Source organism: Zonotrichia leucophrys, chromosome 2 (assembly GCF_028769735.1).
Source record: "Zonotrichia leucophrys gambelii isolate GWCS_2022_RI chromosome 2, RI_Zleu_2.0, whole genome shotgun sequence".
Classification (NCBI taxonomy): domain Eukaryota; kingdom Metazoa; phylum Chordata; class Aves; order Passeriformes; family Passerellidae; genus Zonotrichia; species Zonotrichia leucophrys.
Window position 1 is genome coordinate 64,770,256 of NC_088171.1, and position 24,833 is coordinate 64,795,088.

The window sequence follows — 24,833 nt, forward strand, 5'->3', positions numbered from 1 at the left end:
GAAATGTAGGTTTGCTTTTCCTCAGGGAAATGAGGTCTTTCCACAAATAGTTCCTCAGCGCTAGCAACCGGGTCCTCCAAAGAACTCTGAGCTTGGATGTTCATGGGAAAGAAAAAAGGCACCTGAATTAAAAAACTGTTGATCTTGGTAATAACAAAGTTTAGACTTCATTACTTCAGTGCATTGTATGCAGTTTCTGTTTATTTCAAGAAATAATGCACTTTTTCAGAGATGCATAATGTAGCTCCAGGTAACAGGAGAAACTGGAGGCTTCAAAGAGCTGTGAAGCGCTAATGTACCCCACTTTCTGTTCTTCAGTCAGATCATGAACTAAGCTGGTTTCCCTTTGCCATCACTCTCGGAGAAACCTGCTTGTTTTTTTTATACACTAGTTAGGATGAAGAGCTGTAAGAGCTCTCAGGAAGACTGGCCAACTTCCTCCCTGTGCAGGTTGGGGTGCTTTCTGTCTACTCTCCCTAATACAGATTACCAAAAAAAGAAAAAACATTCTGCCATGGCATAATCTTTGAAATGTGATACAAAGAATATTCATGTAATATTTTTACTTAAATGTATTCCCCCTGGAAAAGCCTTTCATCTCAGGAGTCCTGGGTTATTTAACAAAATTGAGGCAGGTCAAATCCTGCTTATCACTGATTGCTCTTACTCATACCCTAATGCTCATAAAATACAGTATTGACAGTCTTTGGTTATTAGAAGCTCCAGCCAACAATGGTGGCCTGGTATTTTAGTGATGAAGAGAAGCCATTTGTTCATATGGTGGTTTTATGCTTGTTTTTAAAATGTTTGGCTCTTTTTATCTGTTGTTTGTTTCTATGGTGATCACTAATGACATATTACAGAGGCAGAAAATGACAGCACAAATCCTGCACAGCTGACAAACAATTTTGTGGCTGAGTCTGGTCTACAGAGAAACACCAGGGACCAGGTGCTTACATCTAGATCAGGTGCTGCAATGTGACAATAGCACCCTTTACTTCTACTGATGTGGAGACCCCTAAACGTGGATCCATGGCTGTGTGCTGTGCAGTGAGGTGGCAGGAAATCTCCATCAGGTGACTCGGCCCTTGGCAGAAGTCTGCGATGGAAATGGCAAACTTGAATTCCTGAACATGTTCAAAACTGCTCAGAAAAGAAAGGTGGTGTAAAACCACCAACACTTTAGTCTGTAAATAGACCACATCTTGAGTAATGAGTGGACTTATTTTTGTACACAATTCTCAGCATTTTTCTGTAGGAGAATAGAATATAAGAACATAAAGATAGTGTAGAAAGTAATCTTACCCCTAAGGAGTTGCAGCTGGGCCAGTTATCAAAGATTAGGAACAGGCCTGGCTTTAACAGGCCACAGCTGTAACCCATGGGAAGAAGAGTGCTGTAAAAGAGTGGGGTGGCTGGTTGAGAAGGGAGTTGGAGTCAGTTGGCTCCTTTGGGAATAAGACAGTACTCTGAGGAGTTGCCTATGAGAAACACAAAGAAGGTGTGAAACTTTTGTGATAGGAGACAACAGTATGGAACCCCTGCAATAACATGACAATGTCTTTCTGTGCTGAATCTTCTGGAACCCCTAACTATCGGTATGTTACATCTGTTCTTGGAACTTCTGTGTAAAAGTTGAAATGAACAGAGGTCAAGAGACTCATATCTTTTTGGCTGTTGTCAAAAAGGTTAATGAAGAATTTGTGAATCTGGAAGAAAAAAAGCAGTCTGAGCTTTAGGAGAGCATCATCTAGTCAATAGCTTTGGTCTGGCCTTGCTCTTCCTCTCTTATGGGTGGTGAAGGTTATTTGAGACATTTTTGGAGAATATGATCTCCTATTGCTTCACTTGGCAAAAATAAATAGCTGCAATGGCCCTAAAGCAAAACATTTATATCCATTTGAAGCAGTGACAGATGAACAAAATAATTGACTATTTCTGCTACTAATATTAATAATTAATTAATTAACAAAGCTGACATTTCAATAGTATTCATTATGTTTTAAACTTAACAGTCCCTTGAAATCAATCAGAAAAACACATGTCATTCAAAACTGAGAGAGTTTAGAGGAAATTCTGGAATATTGCGGCAAACTTTATTGGTGCAAATGGTGCAGAACATTTATATTCTTTACTCAAGGCAATTAATGTAAAAACAACTGTTGTGTATCCCTTTTTTCTAATTCATCTGTACTGTTCATGTTTCAGATGGAGAAATAAATGACAGCAACAATTTACCCCAAACGATTCTATCCATTTTTCATCATTAATTAGCACTGAGAGATCTTAAAGAATGGTATGGTTTGAACTCCACCGGAAGTAAGAGCAATTTAAGTCACAGTGAAGCTTATTAAAAATTAATGAACAGAGATATGGCTGCTACTCTGAAACAAGTAATACTGTGCACTGTTACATGACACAGTGTTTAGTACACTGGCAGAGATAAACATCCAAAGAGACCAGCCCACAATTGACAGCACTGATTGATACTGTGCAGGCAGTAGCACTGCTGAGAAATTTCAGCTAAAATTCCCTAATATAGACATAGCCATAAAGGCTGAAAAACACCAGAAAACCTCAGTATAGGGGACAGCTAATTGGTAGTAGTCAATGTATCTGTCTGAAAGTAGAAAAGAAAATATCTCAGGTGGTGTCTGGTGTTGTGAATACCAATGGCAAATCTCACACTGACTTTCATTTTCACTTGAATTTCAACCCTGTTTTCTGCATGGAGCAGTGAGAGAAAGGTGACAGTTTTTTTCTTTGTTTCTTTTCGTTTTGCAGAGTAAAAAGTGCTTTGTTTGTAGAACTGCCAGTGACTCTTTAAGGCTCGGTCCAGTTCTTAAAAATCTCTGTCAGCCAATTAGCTGTTCAAAATAAATACTGTCTATTTCGCTAGCCTGGGTGGTTTCTATAGCAGCCCTATCTTAACTTAAACTCCATTCTTTTTCCATTTCTTTCCTCTCCCTTCAAACCAGCAGCCACTTTACCACTTCACTTTGAAGAGGCTTTTGAAAGCAAAATGGAAAAGACAAACTGTATCTCTTCCTCTGGTAGTGCTGTTCCTCTTAGAGAAAGGCTGGGGTCAATGAAGCTACATCTGTAGTTTTCATTTGCTGAAATGAAAACTACAGGCAGTCACTGTGTCCTTTGCTAGATACAAAGGACCCATAATTATTTCTGCAGAAACTGTATTTTGAACTAAGGACCACTTAATCTCATTTTTCCCCTGTGTCCTCTTTGCTATCTAGAACTGTATTTTGATTTGCTAATTATCTCTGTTAAAGTTAGCACGTCTATTATTCTCCAACAGTAGAAATCCAGTGGATTCTGATGTTTACACTGTGCTTTTAAATGCTATGATTTTGAGGAAATGCGGTATTAAATACAATAGCATTTGGCAAACTCAATATTACAAGGTCAGTAGGGTAATTTTCTTGATTAAAATTTCATAAGGAAATCTTATGTTTGTTTCTCTTATTTCTATTTCGTTTTGGGTTTTTTTCAACTAGTGAATTTAAATGTAACTTGATCAGAGTGCATGTGCCTGCTTGTTCTTGTAGTTGCTTGGCACATAAATAATATTTCTTTATTGGTACTTGGATACCAGATTGAAGGTCAACTTAGATTGAACAGAACATTTAAAATGAGAAAGAGCCAGATCATGAACCTACATATGCTCTGGAGAGCTGAACCTCAGCAAAACAAACTGGAAATTTAAGCTTCAGGCGCAGTGCATCTCCATCTACTCAGTTTGAAACAGTGCAAGTTTGAGTGGAATTTGTACTCATGCTCCTTCAAACAGGTCAGCGGCGTTGTCTTCATTAGACATCTCTCACAGAGCCTCTGGCAATTTTTCAAGCAGTGGCTTCTGACAAATATCAGAGTTTGGCATTATGTTATGACAGAGAAGGTTAAACCAGTTGCTATTTAAAAGATTATTTCTAAATACGTATGATTCTTCCATTAACCTCTGCAGGCTTAACTGAGAAGAGACCAGTCTGTGCTGTTACTGCAGTGGCTACAGAGAGATCACTCGCTGTGGTCAGCCACAGGTTTCCACAGCCTGGAACTGGGCTGTCATGGCACACATGTCCAACTTCAGCTCTTCCAGCCACATCAGTCCCGTGAGTCAGCTGTCAAACACACCTGAGATGAAGGATTAAGATGCATTATTCCACACTTTACCAGTGGGTAAATTGGGGTGGTGCGTGGAACGGCACATGGTCCTGGAGTTCAGATCCTAAGTCACAGCTGTCTCCTCCAGCCTCTAGAACAAATTGCTAAAAGCAGAGTAGGAAATGCTGTGAGGAATTTGCTTCCTTCAAAATATTCACCTCATCTGAGGAATCTGTCTGATGATTGATGTGTCTGTATGTAATCCCAGGAATGCCAAAAGGATTACCCTAAGTTATCAGGTGTCAATTTTCTGTTGCTCCAGAACATGTCCATTTTTGTCTGCAGATAGATGTGTGCAAGTTGGTGGTGTACTCTATTCTGACAAATTTAATCATGATTCCTATACTATTTCTGGCATTCAAGCTTCATTACTAGAATTTAATGTAACTGAAAGAGTTTCAGCTGATTTCTTCTGTAGCAGTCTTTTGTCTGAGCCACACAAGCTGTTGAGAAAGATGTCCTCTGTTGTGTTTTTACTCATTAGTCTTTGCTGACTGGGGGGGGAGGGGGGTCTCATGAAAGAGTCACTTCCCTCCAAAATTGTAGCGCTGCCTGCTTAGTTACACAGCCTGGCTGCTAAGCACAAGGAGGTAGCAGCGAAGTGTCACATTTGAAAGACTACAAGAAAGAAGTGGAATGGTGATAGACTGAACTAATGCATTCTTAATGAGAAGAAACTCTTCTGTTGCTTTGAAGGGATGCAGGGAAAGAAATAGCATGCTCAGAAGCAGCAAAAGTCTGAAAGCTGTTTTTAATGCTGTTGCAGAAAGAAGTCACTGTGGCAGAATTCTTATAAAATTCTACTTGTAAAATGCAAATACTGTGTTAGCATGATCGTTTTCTTAAGATGTACATTCAGAGGTGGGAGATCTGGCTGCTCTGATCCCTATGCAGTTAAAAGTTTTGGGAGTGGATAAATTTTGGGCACATAGCACAAGCCTTGCAATCAATATATAGTCTACTGACAACTGAATGTTTCAAACATCTTGTAATAAATTTTGGATAATAAAAATGCAAGAAGCCACCATTTAAATGTAGCATTCTTTTGAGGTAACTCAAAAGAGTGTTACCTATGGCTTCCGTGCTTGTGTGCACTCAATAGCACAAGATTTCTTAAAGACTGTTCCCAGACATTTTGAGAAAGTGGCCTTGGCCACACTCTGCACTAGAGGAGAAATAATGGAGTTCTGGAGGAGAAGTGAATCCTGGTTCCACATCCAACAATAGTTTTCACACACATGTGAGGCATAGTCAAGGAATGTCAGTCTTTTAGGAACATCAGTGTGTATCATCCAATGGTCTGTCTCCAGCTCTAACCAAATTCCAGTGCTTGATCAAAAAGAAATGAACAATGAGACAAGAAATCAGTTGTTACTTTGTACTCAGAGTGGAGGAAAAAATCCTCTTCAGCCTCCATAGTGACCACTGGGATCCCAAAAGTGTGCGTTTAATGCAGTGCAGACCAAGTGCCAGACAGAGACATTTTTCAAACCTCATTGATGTTACAGCTCAGTATGTGTTCAAGAACTCAATAAACAATCTTAACTTTCCATATCTAAGGACTGTTTTCTCATGTTTGTGATCTGTTTGATCATCATTTAAAGCTCTGTCTTAAAATAATGCTGCCTCTTTGGAGGAATTGGAAAGATCCCTTCTGAACTTTTTGCATTGTTGGAAATCTCATAAATTTGAGACCATATTTACTCATGGCCCAGTTTTCAGACCTGTAATTATGTGCTGACACTACCATTTTCTTCATTCTCTAGTTGCATGTCTATGAGAAAGAATTGTCATATTCCTCAGCCACTTTCTTGCTAAGAAAAATAAGTGAAACTTAAATTTTGTGTGACAAATAGTCATTGTTTTAAAAATCCAAGTAGCTTGTTTCAGCATCAACTCTGATTTAAGCTCATCTTTTTTTTAACACAGGTGACTGTTAATTCTGTGCACATAATTCCAGAGGAGATTCTCTCTAATGACGCTTCTGTAGATCTGCTAACAATATTTTGCCATATCCTCTGTAGAACTGCATATGTTCTTTTCACAAAGCCACCTTCCTGGCATTTATACTTGTGTTTTCCAGTTTTCAGCATTTCCATTTAATCAGTTCCATATTTACACTGAGAACTATGCATTGTTTTAAAAAGGTACCAGGGAGGATTGCTAGTTTTTTTCCAGTTCATATTATCTGTACCAACAAAATTGTCTTACTCTTCTTAAGTGATGAGTAAGTCCTTCTTGACTGTGTTAAAACCTCCTGAACTTGGGTTGCCCAAGAATGTTATGAGTGCACGCCTAATTCTTGCTCTTATGACACTAGAAACGTATTGATTGCTCCTAAAATTAATCCCTGAGAAGAACAACTAGCAACTTTCCTCCTCTCACGTAACGCCATCTGTAATACACCTTATTATTGCCTCTGCTTATCAAGCTTCTTATCCAACTGAAAAATTTTAATACTAATTTGTCATTTCCACTGAAAGTATGCGTTTCCCATTAGGACCCACAATAAGCATTTTATATGATACCCAGAAATACTAAATCTGGCACATTATCTTTGTGTAAAAAGTAAAGTAATGACTTCAACCATAGGTAATCCCATTGTAGTTTCTCCTGCTTTTCATTTCCATGTGTTTTAATCATTTGTTTCAAATCTGGTTTAAATGTTCATGGTGCTGAAGTCAAGCGAACAGTCATGATATCACTTGACTTAACTTCCCTCCCTCTTCTTGGGCATCTTTGACATTGTTGTGTATTTCTGACATGAAGTACTATCTCCAAATAATATATATTTAAAATATTTTCTACTTGTGCTTCCATCTGCCAGTGTCTTCAGTAGTCTGGAAAAAAGATAATGTGGACCCAATGATTCTGTCACTGAGCTGTGGATATTTGACTTCCCTTTCAAATAATGTAATTCCCATTGATTTGCCATCATTCTCCTTAGCTACCCTTTCAATATCTTTATGGACATTGACTTCCTTGAAACTGAGGAAGAGCATGTTATTCAGCAGCAGATAATCTATACATCAAAAATAATGTAGACATACCAAACTTGCCCTTCAGAGCAGTGTCAGGGCTTCACTTCATTGCTTTGTTTCTTTATTGTTCCAGTAGCTAAAAAAATGCATCTTTGTTTTACTTTCCCATGTGAGGTACAGTTCAAAGAAGCCTTTATCCATCACTCCTTTGCTGTATGTGTTACAGTGCTTGAAAAGGAGTTCTGCTTGATAATCCAGGCCTCCTCTCACTCTGTAAGGGTTTTGTACCTATTCTTATTATATTGCTTTCATTATTTGTTCCTGTAGAGACTCTATCCCTTTCCTACAATTTCTGTCTCCTGCCCAGTGCACACATGTTATTTACATTCTTAGTGTAAATCCATTCTTTGCCTTCATTCAAGTAATTAAGTTCCTCAGACCAATCATCTTCTTTCATTGATTTTTCTATTTTCTAAAAGTTTGCCTTATACTAAGCCTTAGTTACAGATTTATTTTTATCCATCTTGCAATCTAAGCAGCACTGAATTCATTCATAATCACTTCCTCCTCAGGAATATCACTTTTTTCTCAGCTGTTTTACAAGGTTCTCCTCACACACACAACCTCCCCCCCCAAGCTTAAAATAACTCACACCTTGTTTTATGAATTTCTGTACCAAAAAGAAGACATCTGAAATGTCTAAGAATATCTAAACCTTGCTATTATTGATTATATTTATGTCTCTGGAAAATTTAGGCTTCCCTTATTATTTATTCCTTTGTCTATTTATAGAGATGATTATACCCTTCCAAATCTCAGCATGTCGGATCATATTATCCCTTTCTCCCCAAATACTGTCCAAGCTGGGTCTCTTTTACCATCTTCCTTGCAGTGACTTTCATCCTAACAGATTATGTTTTATTCATGCCATCACATTTTAAGACGAATAAACACAATTTAGCTGTTTTACTTTGCTACAACATCAAATTTCCTGACTTTCATGTATTTTAAGTTGCATCCACATGGGTCTGTATATATAATTACCTTGTTTTCTTTTTAGATTGAAAAAACCCCAAGGAAAAATGGCATGCACTTCCCCACCCTTTCACAAAGTGATTATAAATGTGCCTATTCATATTAGGTTAACTTAACAGCATTTGGTTTGGCTTGGTTTGTATTTAGCAATACATACTAGTTATGAATAATTCTTTTCTATACCAGTAATGCTTTTTCCTAGTCACTACCCCTCCACCTGGATGAGGTAGAGGTGATACTGGAATACTCATTCAAATCAGTGTATATCAATAAGAATGTACAGAAAATGTATAGGGTTCAAATAAACAAAAAAGACCAGAAATTTGAACATTAGTAAACAGCCATGAGTGTAGAGATTTATCACCCAGCCAGACTGGTGACACGAAAGCATACTGTCAGGTGCAGCTCTAACCCAAATGCTAGAGTTCTGTGAGTGGAAAAGTGCCCAAAAACCTTCAGCCACCATCTCTCATGGCCATCAATTGAGCCCACAGATCATGGGCAAGGAATGAATTACAGCATAGTCACTCAGCAAATGTGCCAAGCTCAACTCATCCTGAATATCACCACAGCCTAAGCTGCAGTTCAACACAAAGCTTGCAGATTGCTGTTCCCAGTGGTAATAAGTTCTTGCTATGCACTTGGGTATAAGCATCACCATTAAAATGCCTAGACGTACTCTGAAGTGTTAAAATTTAGTCCTCTGTGACTAAAAGTAGGAATTATAACTAAAAGCTTATAACTGCTTATCAATTCATTTTATTTCGTGTCTGAAGAAGGTAGGGAATTTAACCTTAGGTGTAAAAAAAAGAAAATTATAGCTAAGCTAGTACTTTAATACATTTCTTCCAGTCAGTGTTGCTGTGATTTAGATGAAAAGCAGCAAGGAAGATTTGAGCTGTCACACTTAACTTTCAGCTGCCACAAAGAGGCACTGGAGGTTACAGGCTAAGGTTTAATTTATATTCCTCCTTTTGTTACAGGCAGAGATGGTACGTGCTGCTTTCCAAGCGCAGAGATCTTTCTTGCTGTTAGCATCTCAATGTCAAGAGCCTCAAGAGGTAAGGAAAGTGACCTGGAGCTTCAAGAGGCAGTGTATAAAAAAGTCTGTGTTGCCGGATGTTATTGATCCTGCATTTGCTTTGTTTGTTCCTTTATTTATACAGTGCACTTGAGGGCTTGCTTTCACTTTCATAAGCATGGTGTGCTGTAATAATCAGAAAGCCATGGTCTGGGGTTAAGAACCTTTTCTGTGATGAACCTGTGAATATAAGGTCATTGAAGAAAGCAAAGGAGTGTCCACTTTACATTTTTAAGTGGGATCAGGCTTTCTCTGGAAGCTGGAAATGGCTATTTGCCAGTCCCCCAGGGATGCTACGTGGTAGACATTGAAATCAGAGTATAAGCTAGTGAGAGAAAAACCAATATTAGCCCATACACTCAGTATTTCCCAAACTGAGGTCCAGGTTAGGCCAATTCTGGGAGGAGGGGAAAGCATTTTGTCAAGAAAATGAAAACTAAACTTTTATCAAGTTGATTTATATACTTGTTTCAGTGGCAACTGTTTAAATTCTCCCCTCACTGGAAAGCTCATGGAATCTGTGGAGTTGTTATGAATCTCATTTGTAGTTTTTAGAAGGCTCAGGGCCAATAGCACTTTATCATTCCTGGCAATAGCAATCAGTTAGCTCTTCTGTGGGACCACCCTTGAACCTTCCTCCTTGGAGTATGCAGAGACTTGTCTTCCCTTGCACAGTCTCATCATGGCCTTCACTTCTGCCTTTTTCCACTAGTTCCCTGCTCCAAAGTACGTTAAAATCCATTTTCGCAAATCAGAACTCTCTGCACATGATATAATTTATTGAAGTTGTGCTGTCATTATTGTTCCTAGAGACACAAATTGGAAGTTTTTCTAATCAGTATGTTTTAATGGCAAGGGTGCTTAAGGAAAAGAAAAAAAAAAAGCCCATAGATATTCAAGGCTAGACTTCAGAGTTCCAAGCAAGAAGGGATCAGTCGTTTTTCCAGCTGTCTCTGATCTCAGGGAGTAAAAGTGGGTCATGGCTCACACAGAACAGGCAAAATTCCCATTGGTACAGGCCTCAAGCAGTCATTTATATTGGCTGTGAATACAATTGCACCTAGTGGCCCACAAAATTCTACATGTTCGTAGGTAAAATATTCCCCAGTGACCAGTTTCTGAATGGCCTATAATGTAATGCAGCGTTCTGGAGTGTTGGGATTGTCCCAACAAGAATTCTGGTACAAGAATAAGCTGTGGGTCCTGCTTTGGCCTCCTGTGCTGATGTGCTATCAGTAGGATTCTGTCTGCTTTTCCAGTGAGAATGGCAATGGCTTCTGCCTGCTCCTACCCTTACAACTTTCTGACCTCATGTCAGAGGTCAAGTTTGAGATTTTGCAACTGTAAAGTTTAGAAATTTTTTTTAATGTCAACAAAACAGTGCTAAAAAACAAACAAGAATGAAAGAGTAGAGGTAAAAAGAGATTCTCTAGCAATCTAGGATGATGGTTACAGAAGCATTAAGAAAAGCAATTAATAATAAAAATCTTGTTAAAAACATCACCAGAGCTGGCCATCTATATGACTTAGTTGTACATTATCAGGCTTGCATAGATTTCTGCATCTTGTTGAAGGCAAGAAAGTACACTTTTATAATTTAACTATCCTTTAGCACAGAGGACGTGCCACATGATATGTGTGTACACATCATTCCAAAGTTAAAATACCAGGAATATTACAGACTAAATTTTCTTTTTATCAGTGAGAGCAAACCCAGTCCAGTTACTTACTTTTTAAAGACTGTTAGCTACACATTTTTATAGACATCAAAACACACACTGTTGTCCATTCTTTTTCTCTTTTTGCATTTTTTTTTTCACAGATACACTCAATTATCCTATGGACAGATGTGAAAGTAAATGAAGGCTGCCTGTTCTGTACAAATTGAGAATTTTTTTCCCACTGCAGAGAGTGATGGTTCCAGGCATTAGGTTTTTTATATCTCCATCACAATGAGGAAAAAACTTTCTATTATAAAGTCACATTGGTTAAGCATTTTGAAAAAGCTGGTAATCACCAGCTAACCCAGGAGAAGGAAAGAAATAGGCATCCTGCCCCTGGTCCCCCAGGACCTTACTGCTGTGATGTCATCTCGGCTCTGGTTGTATTTATAGCCTAGAGCCATGGAGTCAGTGTGGAATCCAAACAGGAAAGCTGATCATTAGTGTATCAGAATGCACAGAGTAGAGAAAAGCAAATGAAGATGACAGCATATCTATAAATGCAAGAGAAAAGAGAGTAATTCTGTCATTCAGCTGTCTAGACTGTTTGCTTTATAATGTAAAGCTGTGAATGAGCCAGCGAGTTGCAATTATGGCATAGGAGCTTTGTAGACATTCAGAGACAGCGGTGTGGAGACTGAGGGGATTTACTGAGTTCCTGTCAGGTTGGGATGTCATACATGGTGCCTTTAAAAAAAAAAAAAGAGGGAGGGGAAAATGTGCTGGAAAAATAAATTAGCTCAGCTCTTGCAGCTTACAAACTAATGAATAAGGATTTCAAACAAAAAGAAAGCTCCTGTATCTATAATAATCCTTGGATATTTTTGTGCTCAGCAAAGAGAGAAACATGTATCATCAAAAAGTGGTATTTTTTTCTCTCTATGAAAATGGTGAAGTTATAGAATTCATTTCACTCTTTAATTCGTGCTCTGAGTCACTAGCAAACATTTTCAGTCAAGATTGCTAAAAGTTGCTTTTGTGGAGTTTTGCTTCTTGTTAATAATGCTTTTTTTTCATTTGGAATCTGTTGCAGTGCACAGCCTTTATTATCTGTATATGTGAAAATAGTAGGAGCCAGGAAGGTAATTCCAGCTGGCATACCAATCTAGCATCAACTGCAATAAATTACTTTGCAGAGAGCATGTTCTGTTACTTTTTATGGTCATGTTCTATATTTGTGTGTGCAGTGGAGGAGATCACATGACACAGCCACCAGTTGATATTCCTATTTGTGTATGTCCCAGCTAATGGCTGCTAGATACAGGCTCATTCAGCAAGATGGCATTTTTCAGTCCATCTACTTACCAGAAATTATTATCTGATACAAAACTTCAAACATTAAAACAAAAAAATGTCTGTTGTAAATTGTTTACTACTATAAATAGAATAAGATAATAGATGAGTTTATAAAAGAGTACAAAGAAGATGGGAAAATAAATTAGAATATTGCTGTAATCTGTGAGAAGTTGTTTAAAAAGATATTTTCAGAGCATGTGTTTGCATGTTGCTTGGGCTATTCAGAAGATAGGTTTTAGCATAAACCTTCACAAAACATTCTAAAACAGTTTGGATCTGCTTTTCTATTTCCCACACTCTAAGCCAAATGCAATTCTGACTGAAATGTGTTTTTTATTTCATTGCATAATAATTTTAAAAGCTATTAGTGTTCCTGAGCAAATTTATCTGTTTAACAACTTTCTTTAATTTGCAGTCATGAATGCTGATCACTGCTCAAAGTCACTGCATTAAATTCTTTGTGAATGGTGACTCATATACTGCCTTCTCTTTATGAGTTGTTATATTTCACTTTAAACATTCAAACAGTTTTAAGAGTTGTTTTGAGGGCTTGAGGAATCCATTGTTCCTATGCTGAGAACAAATTAATGAGATTATGATTTTTATGAATCAATATAAGCATATGCAGGATGAGCATGTTCATGGTGAGAAGTACTTCAAACAGATTTAAATGACAGATGCAGTTCAGACTATAAATGATTACGTAATTTCTCATTAGAGAAGAATGCTGAGTTCATATGACTGCCAAAGCTCATGGATTTATTCCTAACATTGTGCAGACAAACATTCCAATTAAATACCTAGCTTAAATATCCAGATCCTGCACACAGGTGGGAGGAGAGGGGTGGAAAAAAGTGAGAGGTAAAGGACAGCTTTTCCTTTTTTTCCTAGAAAAGGGAGACCTCACCACACCTCACAGAAACCCAAGAAACTGTATTTGAATTCAGACTTAGAAGCATGAGAAAAAGTCCTTCTGTTTTTATTTTTATAGCTAAGCAAAAAGGAAAAAAAATTATTGTAGGGTTAGAATAGTTGTGGCAAAATCTTTGAATAAAGAACTTATTCTCAGGATTTTTATGTAGAAATCAAAAAATGAAGATTCACAGTTCCCTACTCTCTGTCAGTGTGGGATTGCTCATTTTCTTCTCTATCTGTTTTAAAGTACTTCAATAACAGGACTCCTGGGACTTATTATTCTGCATTCTAGCAGGATTTGTTTTCTAATTACTTTGACTTGCTTATGTCATTCCATTTCCCCCTACTTTTCCTCATGCTTACTGGGATCACCCTTACTGTTTTCCAAAAATACAAACAGTGGGATACTTCTCACCTTGTTAATTTAGTACATTCTTCTGCAAAAGAGTTTGGGCTGAGTTTCGATTCCATTCTCTCAGCTGCTGAGAGTTCACTGCTGCTAACCTGCTCCTCTGTGTCTAGAAATAGCTTAAGGAAGAATTTAGTTCAAGCCTTTTAAGGCCCTCCGGCCTCAAACTCAGAGAAGGTGCCAAGAGCGACATGGACAGGGGCCTGAGAGTCCTGAGCTCTAAAGGGAACCCCTTCCCCCGGTCCTGTTCTCTGAAATCTTGCCAAACTGTTGGCATACTTGTGTTATCTGCAAGCCTCCAACTGCATGTGACGCATGGTCACAGCCGCACGGATGGACCAGCAGTTTCCAGTCTCTAACCCACTGCAGTGAGAGTGCACAGGCTCATTTTTGGGTACTGTTGCAAGCTCTTACTCTGTTTCACATCCAGATAGCCCCTGACACCTGTTACCTCATAATTCTGTCTCAAAATCACTCATCTGCATTTTATCAGCCTCAAACTCACTGTATTTTCAGTTCATAGAATCGTTTAGGTTGGAAAAAACTTTAAAGTCATCAATCATAAACCCAGCACTGCCAACTCCACCACTAAACCGTGTCTCTAAGCACCACATTTGCACATCTTTTAAATACTTTCAAGGATGGTGGCTCAACCTCTTTCCTGGGAAGGCTATTCCAGTACTTGACAACCTTTTTGGTGAAGAAATTTTTCCTAAACTCCAATCTGAACCTCCCCTGTTGCATCTTGAGGCCATTTTCTGTTGTCCTGTCACTTGTTACCTGGATGTAGAAACTGACCTCCACCTCACTGCAACTCCCTTTCAGGTGGTGGTAGAGAGCAATAAGGTCTGTCTGAGCCTCTTTTTCTCCAGGCTAAACACTCCCAAGTCCCTAACTGGCCCCTCTAGCTCTCTATATCCTTGACCAGCTTCATTGCCCTTCTCTGGACACACTCCATCCCCTCAATGTCTCTCTTTTAATTAACTTCTCTAGGAATCCTTGTCCCATTTCACTTCACTTGTGTTTGCCAAAACCCCTAGGTCAAGAAAAGGTGGAAGCATTTGAGATTCACTTGTGCCCCAGGGGCACTGCACTCAGCAGTAAGAAGGCCCAGAGGCACTCAGGGATCGTGGGAATGCAGAGGGGCCATGATCAGTGCAGCATCACCCAGCTTGCACAGAATAGAGGCAGAGATTCACATCAGTGGCAGCTCTGGACTGGCTCACACCAACATCCCCAGGCACAGACTTGCCAGCAATTCCCATTCTGTGCAAGAATCAGGCTCCAGTAACCAAAGGCTCCTTGCACTTGTGACCTCCAGTGTACCTGTGTACTCTGGATCCTCATTTGACACGCTAAGCAATTCTAGGGATCTGCAAGCCTTTACTGGATTTCTGCTGTTTGTAACAAAATGTCCAGAAATCCCCAGGGTAGTTTTCAGTCCCTGTAGCAATGTTCATATTCAAATTGTGCCATGTGAGACCCTACTGAGCTAAGCTGATAGGACACTCCCTCTCCTCCCATTAAGTACCATATTTTTATTTCTGCTAAACACAAATCCCAACTAGTACTCTCCTTTCTCTGTGTTACACAATTCTTTCTTGGGATTTATGCATATAACCTTCTAAAAAGGAAAGCACAGGGGGTAAAGATGACTGAAAAGCAGGGCTTTTTGATTCATAAGTTAGTTCATTATTTTCTTTTTTTCAAATTTTATTTTGGTCTAAATCAGACCACATTTTTGAATTCCAAAAATTATGTCAATTCCAGGATTGTTCAACAAACTGGACAGTCTTACAGTTTGGCCATAGATGGAAACTTGCAACATCTAACATTTGTTTCCTGGGACATGCCCCATGAAAGGTGATTGCTCTTAGCAAAGATTCATAGGATCTCAGATGTTGTGAACAAAGCAACTGTGGCTCAACAGAGTCTCCTTGCTACCTGGAATGCCCTGGACCCCACTGACATGGACTATAATCACAGCAGCAGAATTGAGGAGTAGTAAATCAAAAAGTTGAAAGCAGTTTATTAGTCGTCATTGTTCTTGTTGATTAATTGTGGGGTGTTGCCTGTGTGCCTAAAGCAGGAGGAGCCTTTCTTGTTGAAAATACTGCCCACAGAAAGCTGCAGTGGACAAGAACACAACTCACAGAATCACAGAAATTCCAGGCTGGAAGAGACCTTTGAGATCATCGAGTCCAACCCATGTTCTAACACCTCAACTAGATCATGGCACCAAGTGCCACATCCAGTCTTTTTTTAAACTCTTCGAGGGATGGTGACTCTACCATCTCCCTGGGTAGATGATTCCAGTATTTGACCACTCTTTCTGTAAAATACTTCCTCCTTAATTCTAGCCTGTATCTCCCTTGGCGCAGCTTGAGACTGTGTCCTCTTGTTCTGTCTGTTGTTGCCTGGAGAAAGAGACCGACGCCCTTCAGGAAGTTGAAGAGAGTGACAAGGTCACCCCTGAGTCTCCTTTTCTCCAGGCTGAACAACCCCAGCTCCCTCAGTCGTTCTTCATACGGCTTGTGCTCCAAGCCCCTCACCAGCCTCGTTGCTCTCAAGTCCATTTAAAACCAACCAGTCCCAGCCAAAGGCAGTGGGTGTGATTCTGCACTGCTGTAAACTGATGCATGCAGGTTGTATCAGGCCCTGGATTTCTCCACTGGTTGGAAGTGATTTGTCTTTCACATTCCTCTCCATTTTCCCTGCCTCAGAGTTTATATTTAAAAATAAACCCACAAATGACTAAAGTAGTAATTTGTCATGTGGGGTTGTGGTTTGGTATTCCCTGTTTTTTTCCCACAAAGGACAAAACTGCCACAGCTGATATTGGCTGTTAGATTGAGAATTTTTGTGCTATCTAAGAGGAATAAAAGCCAAATACCAATTAAGTCACTTTGGAAGCACACAAATGTGTCTAAGCTTCTGTGCTGATGAAGCTGACCAGACAGTTATGCAGATTTGTCTCTCTGTGTCATAGTCCTGCTGCTGCACAGCAGTGAGTTGAAGTGGCAGAACCTGTACTGTTGATCAACACATCAAATACTTGTTACATTGCTGTTGAAAATTTACAGTCTAAAAAAACTAGGCCATAATAAATTAAAGTAGTGAGGTAGGAGGAGAGGTTTGAACCCTGAAAATATCAGAATGCAGGAGTATTATTGTAGTGATCTCAGAGAAAAATCTCACTTATGGTCTCTACAGCCAGTCAGAAAATAGTCACAGAGAAAACATTGGATTTAGGTGGAGTCGGGTAAAAAAAAATTATTTTATATAAATTTAAATAAATAGGTTATATCTCAGCCTAATCTGAACACTGATTCCATCCAGTCTATGTATAAAGGCTTAAAGAAAAACACAAACCTTTCTTAAACTGCATACCTACCAAAAAAAAGTATGAAATTAAAGTCTTCTTTACATATTTTGAAAATACAAAAAAAAAGGGAAATTACAGTTAATCAAAAACTATTTCAGTTCTAGAATCACAGCCACTCATAGCAGAAATGCATCTCACTGGTGATCTTATTCCTGTAGACACAGGATGGGCTTCTGCTCATCATCTTTAAACTGTCAAGGTAGGAATGTTGTATAAGGTATTTTTCTAGGCTCTCTTAACAGTAATGGCCAGCACCTCTAGAGTCCATTTCTTCACATCTATTAATGTCTTCTAACATATAGCCATCTAGTATCTATTAATGTGTGCAAATAATTCCTCAGGGATATTTCTTTCCTCATTTACAGTAGAAGAATCAAGTCTCAGCTGAGAGCAGATGCTGGTCTGTTAAATTGTTAGAGCTGAGTGTGGTGGTTGCTATCCATGACATCTTTCATCCCTTGAAAGGATGAGGTGTGGGATGGGACTGTACTAGGCAGTTTGCCGAGATAATGGCTGTGTCTCTGTTAGTCTTTTAGCTCACTGTGGGACTGTAGATCTCCTTCAAATCAGCCCTGTTTCCTATGTCATGTTTTACATAATAGAGCAGCCTAAGGTGTACAAAGTGGGTGTCATTCTGAGGTTAAGTGGAAGATCCACTCCCAGGCACATCTAAACCACAATTTACAGCTAGTCCCAAATAGCACCTCCCTTTCATGCATACTGTGAATGCTGGAGCCTCAGCACCAACTGTTTTGCTCTGCAGAGTCGTTCCTGTTAGGCTGCACGGCTTGCCAACACATACAAAGACACCTGATTCAGATCAACTCCATGTTTCAAACTTGCTCCTTAAAACCACAAAGCAAGTATGATGGAGATTTTATGTAAGTATGAAGGAGAAACTAACAGAACTGTGCACCATGGAATAAAGGTTGTACTCACGCTGTTCGGGTTGCAGCTGAGTAAAAGGAAGGGGCTGTTGATTCCAAATTCTCTGAGTTTTCTTTTGCTGCTCCTACACCAGAGGTTGCCATGCCCTCATTTTGCATAACTTAAAAGGGTATTTGTTCTCCTGACATGTTTTTTTCATAATAGGTCAGGTTGTTTTGAACACTGTAATAGTGAGTCTGAATTGCGTTGCCATTCATCAACATAAAAATTCTTCACTAAACAATCTCACCCCTCAAAACCATGTAAGATTAGCTTAAAAATACATAAGATCTTCAAAACTATAGTTTTTATTTACCTGCTGTGTTTTGTGCCTTTGTGATTCATGCTGGCAGGTTTCTGCACAACATTGTCCTGAGAAAATACCCATTTTCCCAAATTAAAGCTGAGATTTTCAAGTAATCACTGGTTCAACCTGACAAAATTTAGGCAAGCCATTCAGTTTAATGTGACTTTACAGGCAGATTTCAAACATCACAAAATCCAAAACTTTTGGCCTTTCTCCTGAACTGAGTGTCCCTGTCCACCAGTCCTATAAGCCTGTCACCTGGGGAATTTCTTGTGTGGGTATTTTCTCCTTCACAATTATATGAAGGAGAAGAAAGTCTGTGTAGTGTGATCTGTTGGAGTACTGGTATTCCAGGCCATTTTATGAGACTGGGCTGAGACTATTAAGTCTCTGCAGGCAAAGCCTAAGGCAGTTCTTTTGCATGCTGGAACTTTCTTGCAGTGTTTTGGCTAATTGTGGCAATAGTCTTACTACTCTTGATTTTCTAATAAGAATTATAAAATATTATAAGCTGGTTGTCTAGTTGTTTGTGTTTAAAGTGACAATCTGGTTTTAATCATTATTTTAAAAGGAAAAAAAGGATACTGGGAGTTACTTCTGATATTTGTCAGTTGTGCCCATGCTGCATTTTTAAGCATTTCAGCAAAACTGATATTATAATAGGAATGGTGTTTATAAAGAGACTCTTAAATTTCTGTTAGACAACTGTGCTGTGTCTTAAATGACAAGAAATTTTATCTAGCACATGCCAAAGGCATGCTGAAGATTTTTCCAACAGTTCTGATTCATCTCCTGGAATTCCCTTTTCTTAGAGATACAATATAGACATTAATTTTGTTAAGTCAGCTGTTTTAATATGCATTGCAATAAAGAGATTATTCTTCTAGAACCCTCAGCACAACTGTTTCTGCATTGTAAAGCCAAACAAGACTGATTACTGCCAGAATTAATGAGCCTTTCTATACCCATATGCCATATCCACTGTAATTCATCTGCAGTTTAATCACTAACTAAAAATTTAGAACTGAGACAGAACTCAAATCAGTGATTCCATGCAGGCTGTGTTCCTGTGTCAAACCCTTACACAGAAACTTGGACAACAAAAAGCTTCCACAAGCACACATATTTTGTACAGCCATTGCAGAACAGGATGAGTGCAGTGAAGGGGAGGCAGACTCTGCTGCTCTGCCAGGACCTCTCACATGGGACAGAGCTGGGCAAAGCCTCCAGCCCACTCTGGTGTCACTGCAGTGCCAAGGGAATGATTACTTGGAGAAAGTTTCCCTAGCAATACATATTTCATCTTTAAAACTTGCACAGGTTCTGTGAAATTAAATAAATCCACGACATTTTTATAAACATTTCTTATAAATATGTAATCGCTGGATAGGTTAAGTCTTGTTTTTGAGGGACAGAATCTCTGTGCCACTGACAGAAGATCCTCAGAAAAGTGGCTGAGAGCTTTTCTAGAAGGAATAGGAGGAGGTTTGGGTCATTGTGGGTCATTCAGAGAAATGTTTTGACCATAACTTTGCCTTCTTATCTATATAAATCAAAGTATTCTACAAAATAAAACAGCTATGTTAACACCATTTCATATCTAGGAAACTGAAGCACAGAAAGCTAACCCAGCTTTACTGAAACCTGATGAAATTTGGTGGGAGAGCTGCAAAGAGAACCCCCATTTAAGGACTCCCACTTCAGTGCACTATCCACAGAAATGTGCTGCCTCCCAGTGCTGTCTAGATATACCAGGCATCTGTGGAGCTGTATTTTTAGGCCTGATATTCTCTTTGTCTGGAACTGGGCCATGAAGATTCACAGTAAGCTCAGGACTGTAAATATCCCTCAGACTTTATGGGAGGAAAACTGGCATAATATCAAAGCAGAACAAGCACTTTCTTAAATTTCAGTTTTGTTAACTACTGTCATACTTGAAAGATTTCCCTGAAAAATAAGAAAATACCCAAGAAAATACCAGCTGCAGCATGTTGTAAACAAGCAAAAATTAGAAAGGAGAATTTCTGCAGACTTTATCATGTTATGGCAACAAGATCATGTTTTCAGAACTACAAATCATGGGGGTTTCAGGGCTTTTTCAGACTTAATGACTTGTGCTGGTCATTAGGTCATCAACAAAAAATCTTATAATTTCACAGTAATACTGTAAATATTTGTTTTCTCCCAACCCATTTTGTTGTAGGGAAGATCACATATCCCCATCTATTTCTGATGCATAGGTCTTTCTCAGAATTACTCTGCTACTAAAATGTTCAGGCTCTGTAGGTAGATCAAAATACTTTTCAAAATGCACAACCTCTTTTTGACACGTTTTTGAAGTGTCTTTGACCTGTGTTGATCCATAGTAAACATGCTTATTCTAAGCTGACATAAAATTCTCTAATGCTGAAGTCTTCTAGAAAGGTGAAAAGAAAAAGCTTAAGATGACAGAGATCAAGCAGGACATGTGTGCCCATCATTTTTTGTGTGTCATGGCAGCATTAGTCCTCAAGATCATGAGGATTAGTTGTCTCCAGCAAGCACATCACAAATAGTCCTGGAAAAGGTGACAAAAATGCAGAATTCTGCTGCAATCCTGAGTGGTTTCCAAGTGAAGTGCCAGGGAGGATCAGAATGGTGCCCTGCCTTTGGTGGGATATTGTATGGGTTTGGGGAGCATACTTTTGCAATGTTATAGGGTTGCAAGGTACAGCAGTTGTTTTGCCTGTAAACTGATGACTCCATGTCCCTCAATCTGCTGTCTTCTGAGTGGAAGAATTTTCCCCAGTGAATTAGTGCTCTACATTAGTTTTTCTGAGACACTGGACCAGTGTGATTAACATTCACTTTGCACAGGAAAGAGTTTGGATAGCTTCTGCATTCATTTTGCTTTTCTCTTTGCTCCAGACACTATTCCTTCCACTCAGCAGTCATTCCCATGGATACCATTCATTTCTGATTTACCCAGGAGAACTTCCCCAAACCATGGCTTGCAGGCAGCAATTTCCCATGAAATCCTCCTGCATTGCTTGCAGCCAAAACATTAAAATGTACCAAGAAGGACAGGTAAAACTGATCTTGCCTACAGTGTCTTACTTTCTCAGTCTTGTTGCCAGATAATAACAGGCAACTGACAAGTAGTTTGTGTTTCTTGGGAAAAACAACTTGGTTAATTACATGAAAAACTCAAGAATCTGAAGAAGTTCAAGGGATATCAGATGAAAATGACAGTCATTCTGCTGACTCTGAGCTATGGGGTTGATATGGGTCTTAATCTGGGCAGCATGTGAAAATGCTGCCAGTGCTGAGAACAATTTTTGCTACAACACATTATTAATACTTAATGTCTGTGCATTTTATCGCTGCAACTGTAGGAGGGTAATTAAACTGTTGCTGTAATTTATGATGACCTTTCTTTATGGATGTAAATCAGAAGGCAAGGAGGACAATATTAACTACATGGTGCTTTTGGACCACCCACTGTTAACATCAGTCCCTCTCCTCTCTCTCCTCCTCTCTCCCTCTCCTCTCCTCTCCCTCTCCCTCTCCCTCTCCTCCTCTCCCTCTCCTCTCCTCTCCCTCTCTCCTCTCCTCTCCTCTCCTCTCCCTCTCCTCTCCTTCCTCTCCTCTCCTCTCCTCCCTCTCCTCTCCTCTCCTCTCCTCTCCTCTCCTCTCCTCTCCTCTCCTCTCCTCTCCTCTCCTCTCCTCCTCCTCTCCTCCCTCTCCTCTCCTCTCCTCTCCTCTCCTCTCCTCTCCTCTCCTCTCCTCCTTCCTCTCCTCTCCTCTCCTCTCCTCTCCTCTCCTCTCCTCTCCTCTCCTCTCCTCTCCTCTCTCCTTCCTCTCCTCTCCTTCCTCTCCTCTCCTCTCCATCTCCTCTCCATCTCTCCTCTCTCTCCTCTCCTTCTTCTTCTTGATGAGGTGGCAGTGCTTCTCAAGCCAATATCAGAGAAGATTCAGGAAATCCAGAACTTCAGGGAAAGGAACAGAGGAAGTAAAATGTTCAACCACCTGTCAGCTGTCAGTGAGAGCATACCTGCCCTTGGGTGGATAACAGTGGTGAGTGACACATGGTATGGCTGGGAGGGCTGTTAAGAAGCTTCTGGATGGTGCAGCCCAGGATAGTTCCAAATCATGCAGTGCTCTGCAGTCTCTACTACACCCAAGAAGGTAATAAACCTAGTGTGTCAGGGGAGGTGTCTGACTAATGTTTTACTTCCTTTCTCCTTCTGTTGTTTCCTGCTACCATGGGGTGATGGTCCTAGTCTCCTAAACCAGGCCCTTATGTCAAGGAGATGAATGATGCTGCTACCTTTTATACTAACAGGGTATTAAAGGACTACAAGAACAGGTATGTTACCAAGCTCCAGTGTGGACTAGCCAGAGAACAGAGCATTAACCATACCAATAGGGTTCACAGTGCTATCATAGGAAGTGTTTTGTAAACTAAAAAGCATTTGATGAAACCTTCTTGCAGTAGCATAGTTTCCCCTCCTCACCTCTGACCTGCAGCATGCTGCAGTGAGAATGGCAGCAGTGTTAGCAGTGCTGGTTTTCACCCTCTGCGCATTTTAAGATTAGTTTTAATTTTTCTGGCATTCCAGCATCATGAGCTTATATGCAAATGCAATGTGTGGCTAGCTGGCTGCTGTGCATCCTCCTCTCATTTGTGCTCTCATACTGTTGCTGTTCTTGCTCTTGGCTTGAAAATGTGTATTAGGTGGTAGATATATACAGATTCAAATTCCATAGCTCTTGATTTGATTTTTCTCTGCACCACTTCACTATTCTTAAAGAGCACAAGGAATTCACAAAAAAAGTTCCATGAATGATATCTGTGAACTGATGGAGAAAGAGAAAAAAATTCAGGTCCTTCTTTGAAAAGTCATGTATAAATCCTGCTGACTTGATGCTTTTGAAGGCCAGATTTTGTGTTTTGATTTTCATATCCCAGTGAAGAACGGTATTTGCTATTGAATTTTTCCTCATTAGTGAGGAAAAGGTTTTAAGTATTAAAACCTTTCACATGTATTTATGTTTCTTGAATATGTATAAATATAAATGATATGCTATATATAGTATGTTATTTTATATATATTATATGTTATATCTTATTCCTAAAGCCTGAGTTTACCTGCTGAAGGTAGTAACTGATGCTTGGGTAACTGATGATTTTTACAACATAGTATCAGTGTTTACACTGGAGAAAAAAAATGTCTTGTGTAATGGTATAAATGGAGTACATTATTTAGGTATTTAATTCTTCCTTTAATGAGGAATTATTTCCCTGTTTTTCACTGAATCAAACCACAATGTCTTCCAAAGTATGGAAGGCTTTCCCTTGACTTCAGTAGGCTTTGGATTAAACCTGTTGACCCAGGTCCTCTGCATAATTAAGGATAAAATTCCAAAGGAAATAAATAGAAGGTAGACACACAAATCCTTGTAAGCAATCACTGTTCACTAATAATTTGTTATAACTATGGACTTCATCTTACAAGCAGCTTTTCTCTTCATTATTTCCTGGTTTCATTTATGAGTCCCATTGAAGGACTAACGACAAAGATTCTAAAGCCAACTTTGACTTGTACTTTAAAAATTCTTCATGTATAAATATTTTAGTCTGAGGACTGTAACATGACCCAGTATTGCCCTGGCCACATTTGAACATGGCAGCCAGAATATCTTACAGAGTCCATGGGTATTTAGTTTTCTAAAGTTCAGCACCCTGAAATTATGTCTGGGTACCTGCTGTAAGGCTCAATGTGCCTTTAGTGCTTTTTCAGTTGACTTTGAGCCTGAGAAAATGGTGACACACACTTCTAGCAGGAAGCACTCTCTGCTGGAGGCATCCTTTGCTCTTGTTTGTCCTCTAGAAGGATCTAGAAGCTTTCCAATGTAGTAGCTTCAGTCTTTGCAGCACTGGGCTGGTTGTCTGCCTGCTAACTGATTTGTCCATGGCTTTTAGCCAGTCATTGGGTTTACCTGCTTTAAGCAAGAGCAGCGCTGCTCTCTGATTTTAAATACATTCACAGATAAATATTGCCTCTGTTTTTACAGTGACACACGCCATGTTGATTGGGTGAAGTCATATCTGAACATCTGGTCTGAGCTTCAAGCTTATATCAAAGAGCATCACACCACAGGTCTCACCTGGAGTAAAACTGTAAGTACTCTTTCTTCAAGAAGAACCATAAAAAGCCAGTAACCTTCCAGTCTTTGTCTTCTAATGTGGGTCATTAGCTCAGGAAAAATAAATATCTATGCCAGGAACGGAAGTCATGGTCCATGGATTTCCCAACCAAGCCAATAAATGTTTGAGATATAGGTGGAGATGTTCAGGCCATTATGGTACATGTTTGGAGGAAGAGAAAATAATTACTTGGGATTAGTATAGCCATAACCCTCAGCTGCAGATGGTAAAGAGAGACCGACACAGTTCTCCATGCCTGTAGAAGGTATGCAAAACATTGAAGGACGTGTCAGACCAAAGGAAAGGGAGGGAGCATGTCATGGAAAGAAGGATGGTGGGAAGAATCTGAACAAAGAGAGAGATTTAATAACAGGGAAGACAAAGACAAGGGATACATAATTTTGTAG

At 39.4% G+C, this 24,833-nt stretch overlaps 1 protein-coding gene and 1 long non-coding RNA gene across 2 annotated transcripts in view; both read left to right on the forward strand.

Moving 5' to 3' along the window:
• CAP2 (cyclase associated actin cytoskeleton regulatory protein 2) overlaps nucleotides 1-24,833 on the forward strand; it is a 68,816-nt gene that overhangs the window by 23,958 nt on the left and 20,025 nt on the right. Inside the window, exons 4-8 of the mRNA XM_064705230.1 lie at nucleotides 9,179-9,256; nucleotides 17,374-17,379; nucleotides 22,155-22,292; nucleotides 22,499-22,584; nucleotides 24,294-24,399. Of these exons, the coding sequence (XP_064561300.1) occupies nucleotides 9,179-9,256; nucleotides 17,374-17,379; nucleotides 22,155-22,292; nucleotides 22,499-22,584; nucleotides 24,294-24,399 (414 nt within the window). The remainder of the gene's footprint in view (nucleotides 1-9,178; nucleotides 9,257-17,373; nucleotides 17,380-22,154; nucleotides 22,293-22,498; nucleotides 22,585-24,293; nucleotides 24,400-24,833) is intronic.
• On the forward strand, nucleotides 1,446-5,729 carry LOC135444086 (uncharacterized). Its single transcript, XR_010439161.1, has 2 exons — nucleotides 1,446-1,598; nucleotides 3,980-5,729. It is a non-coding gene; the product is annotated as an uncharacterized LOC135444086 (long non-coding RNA).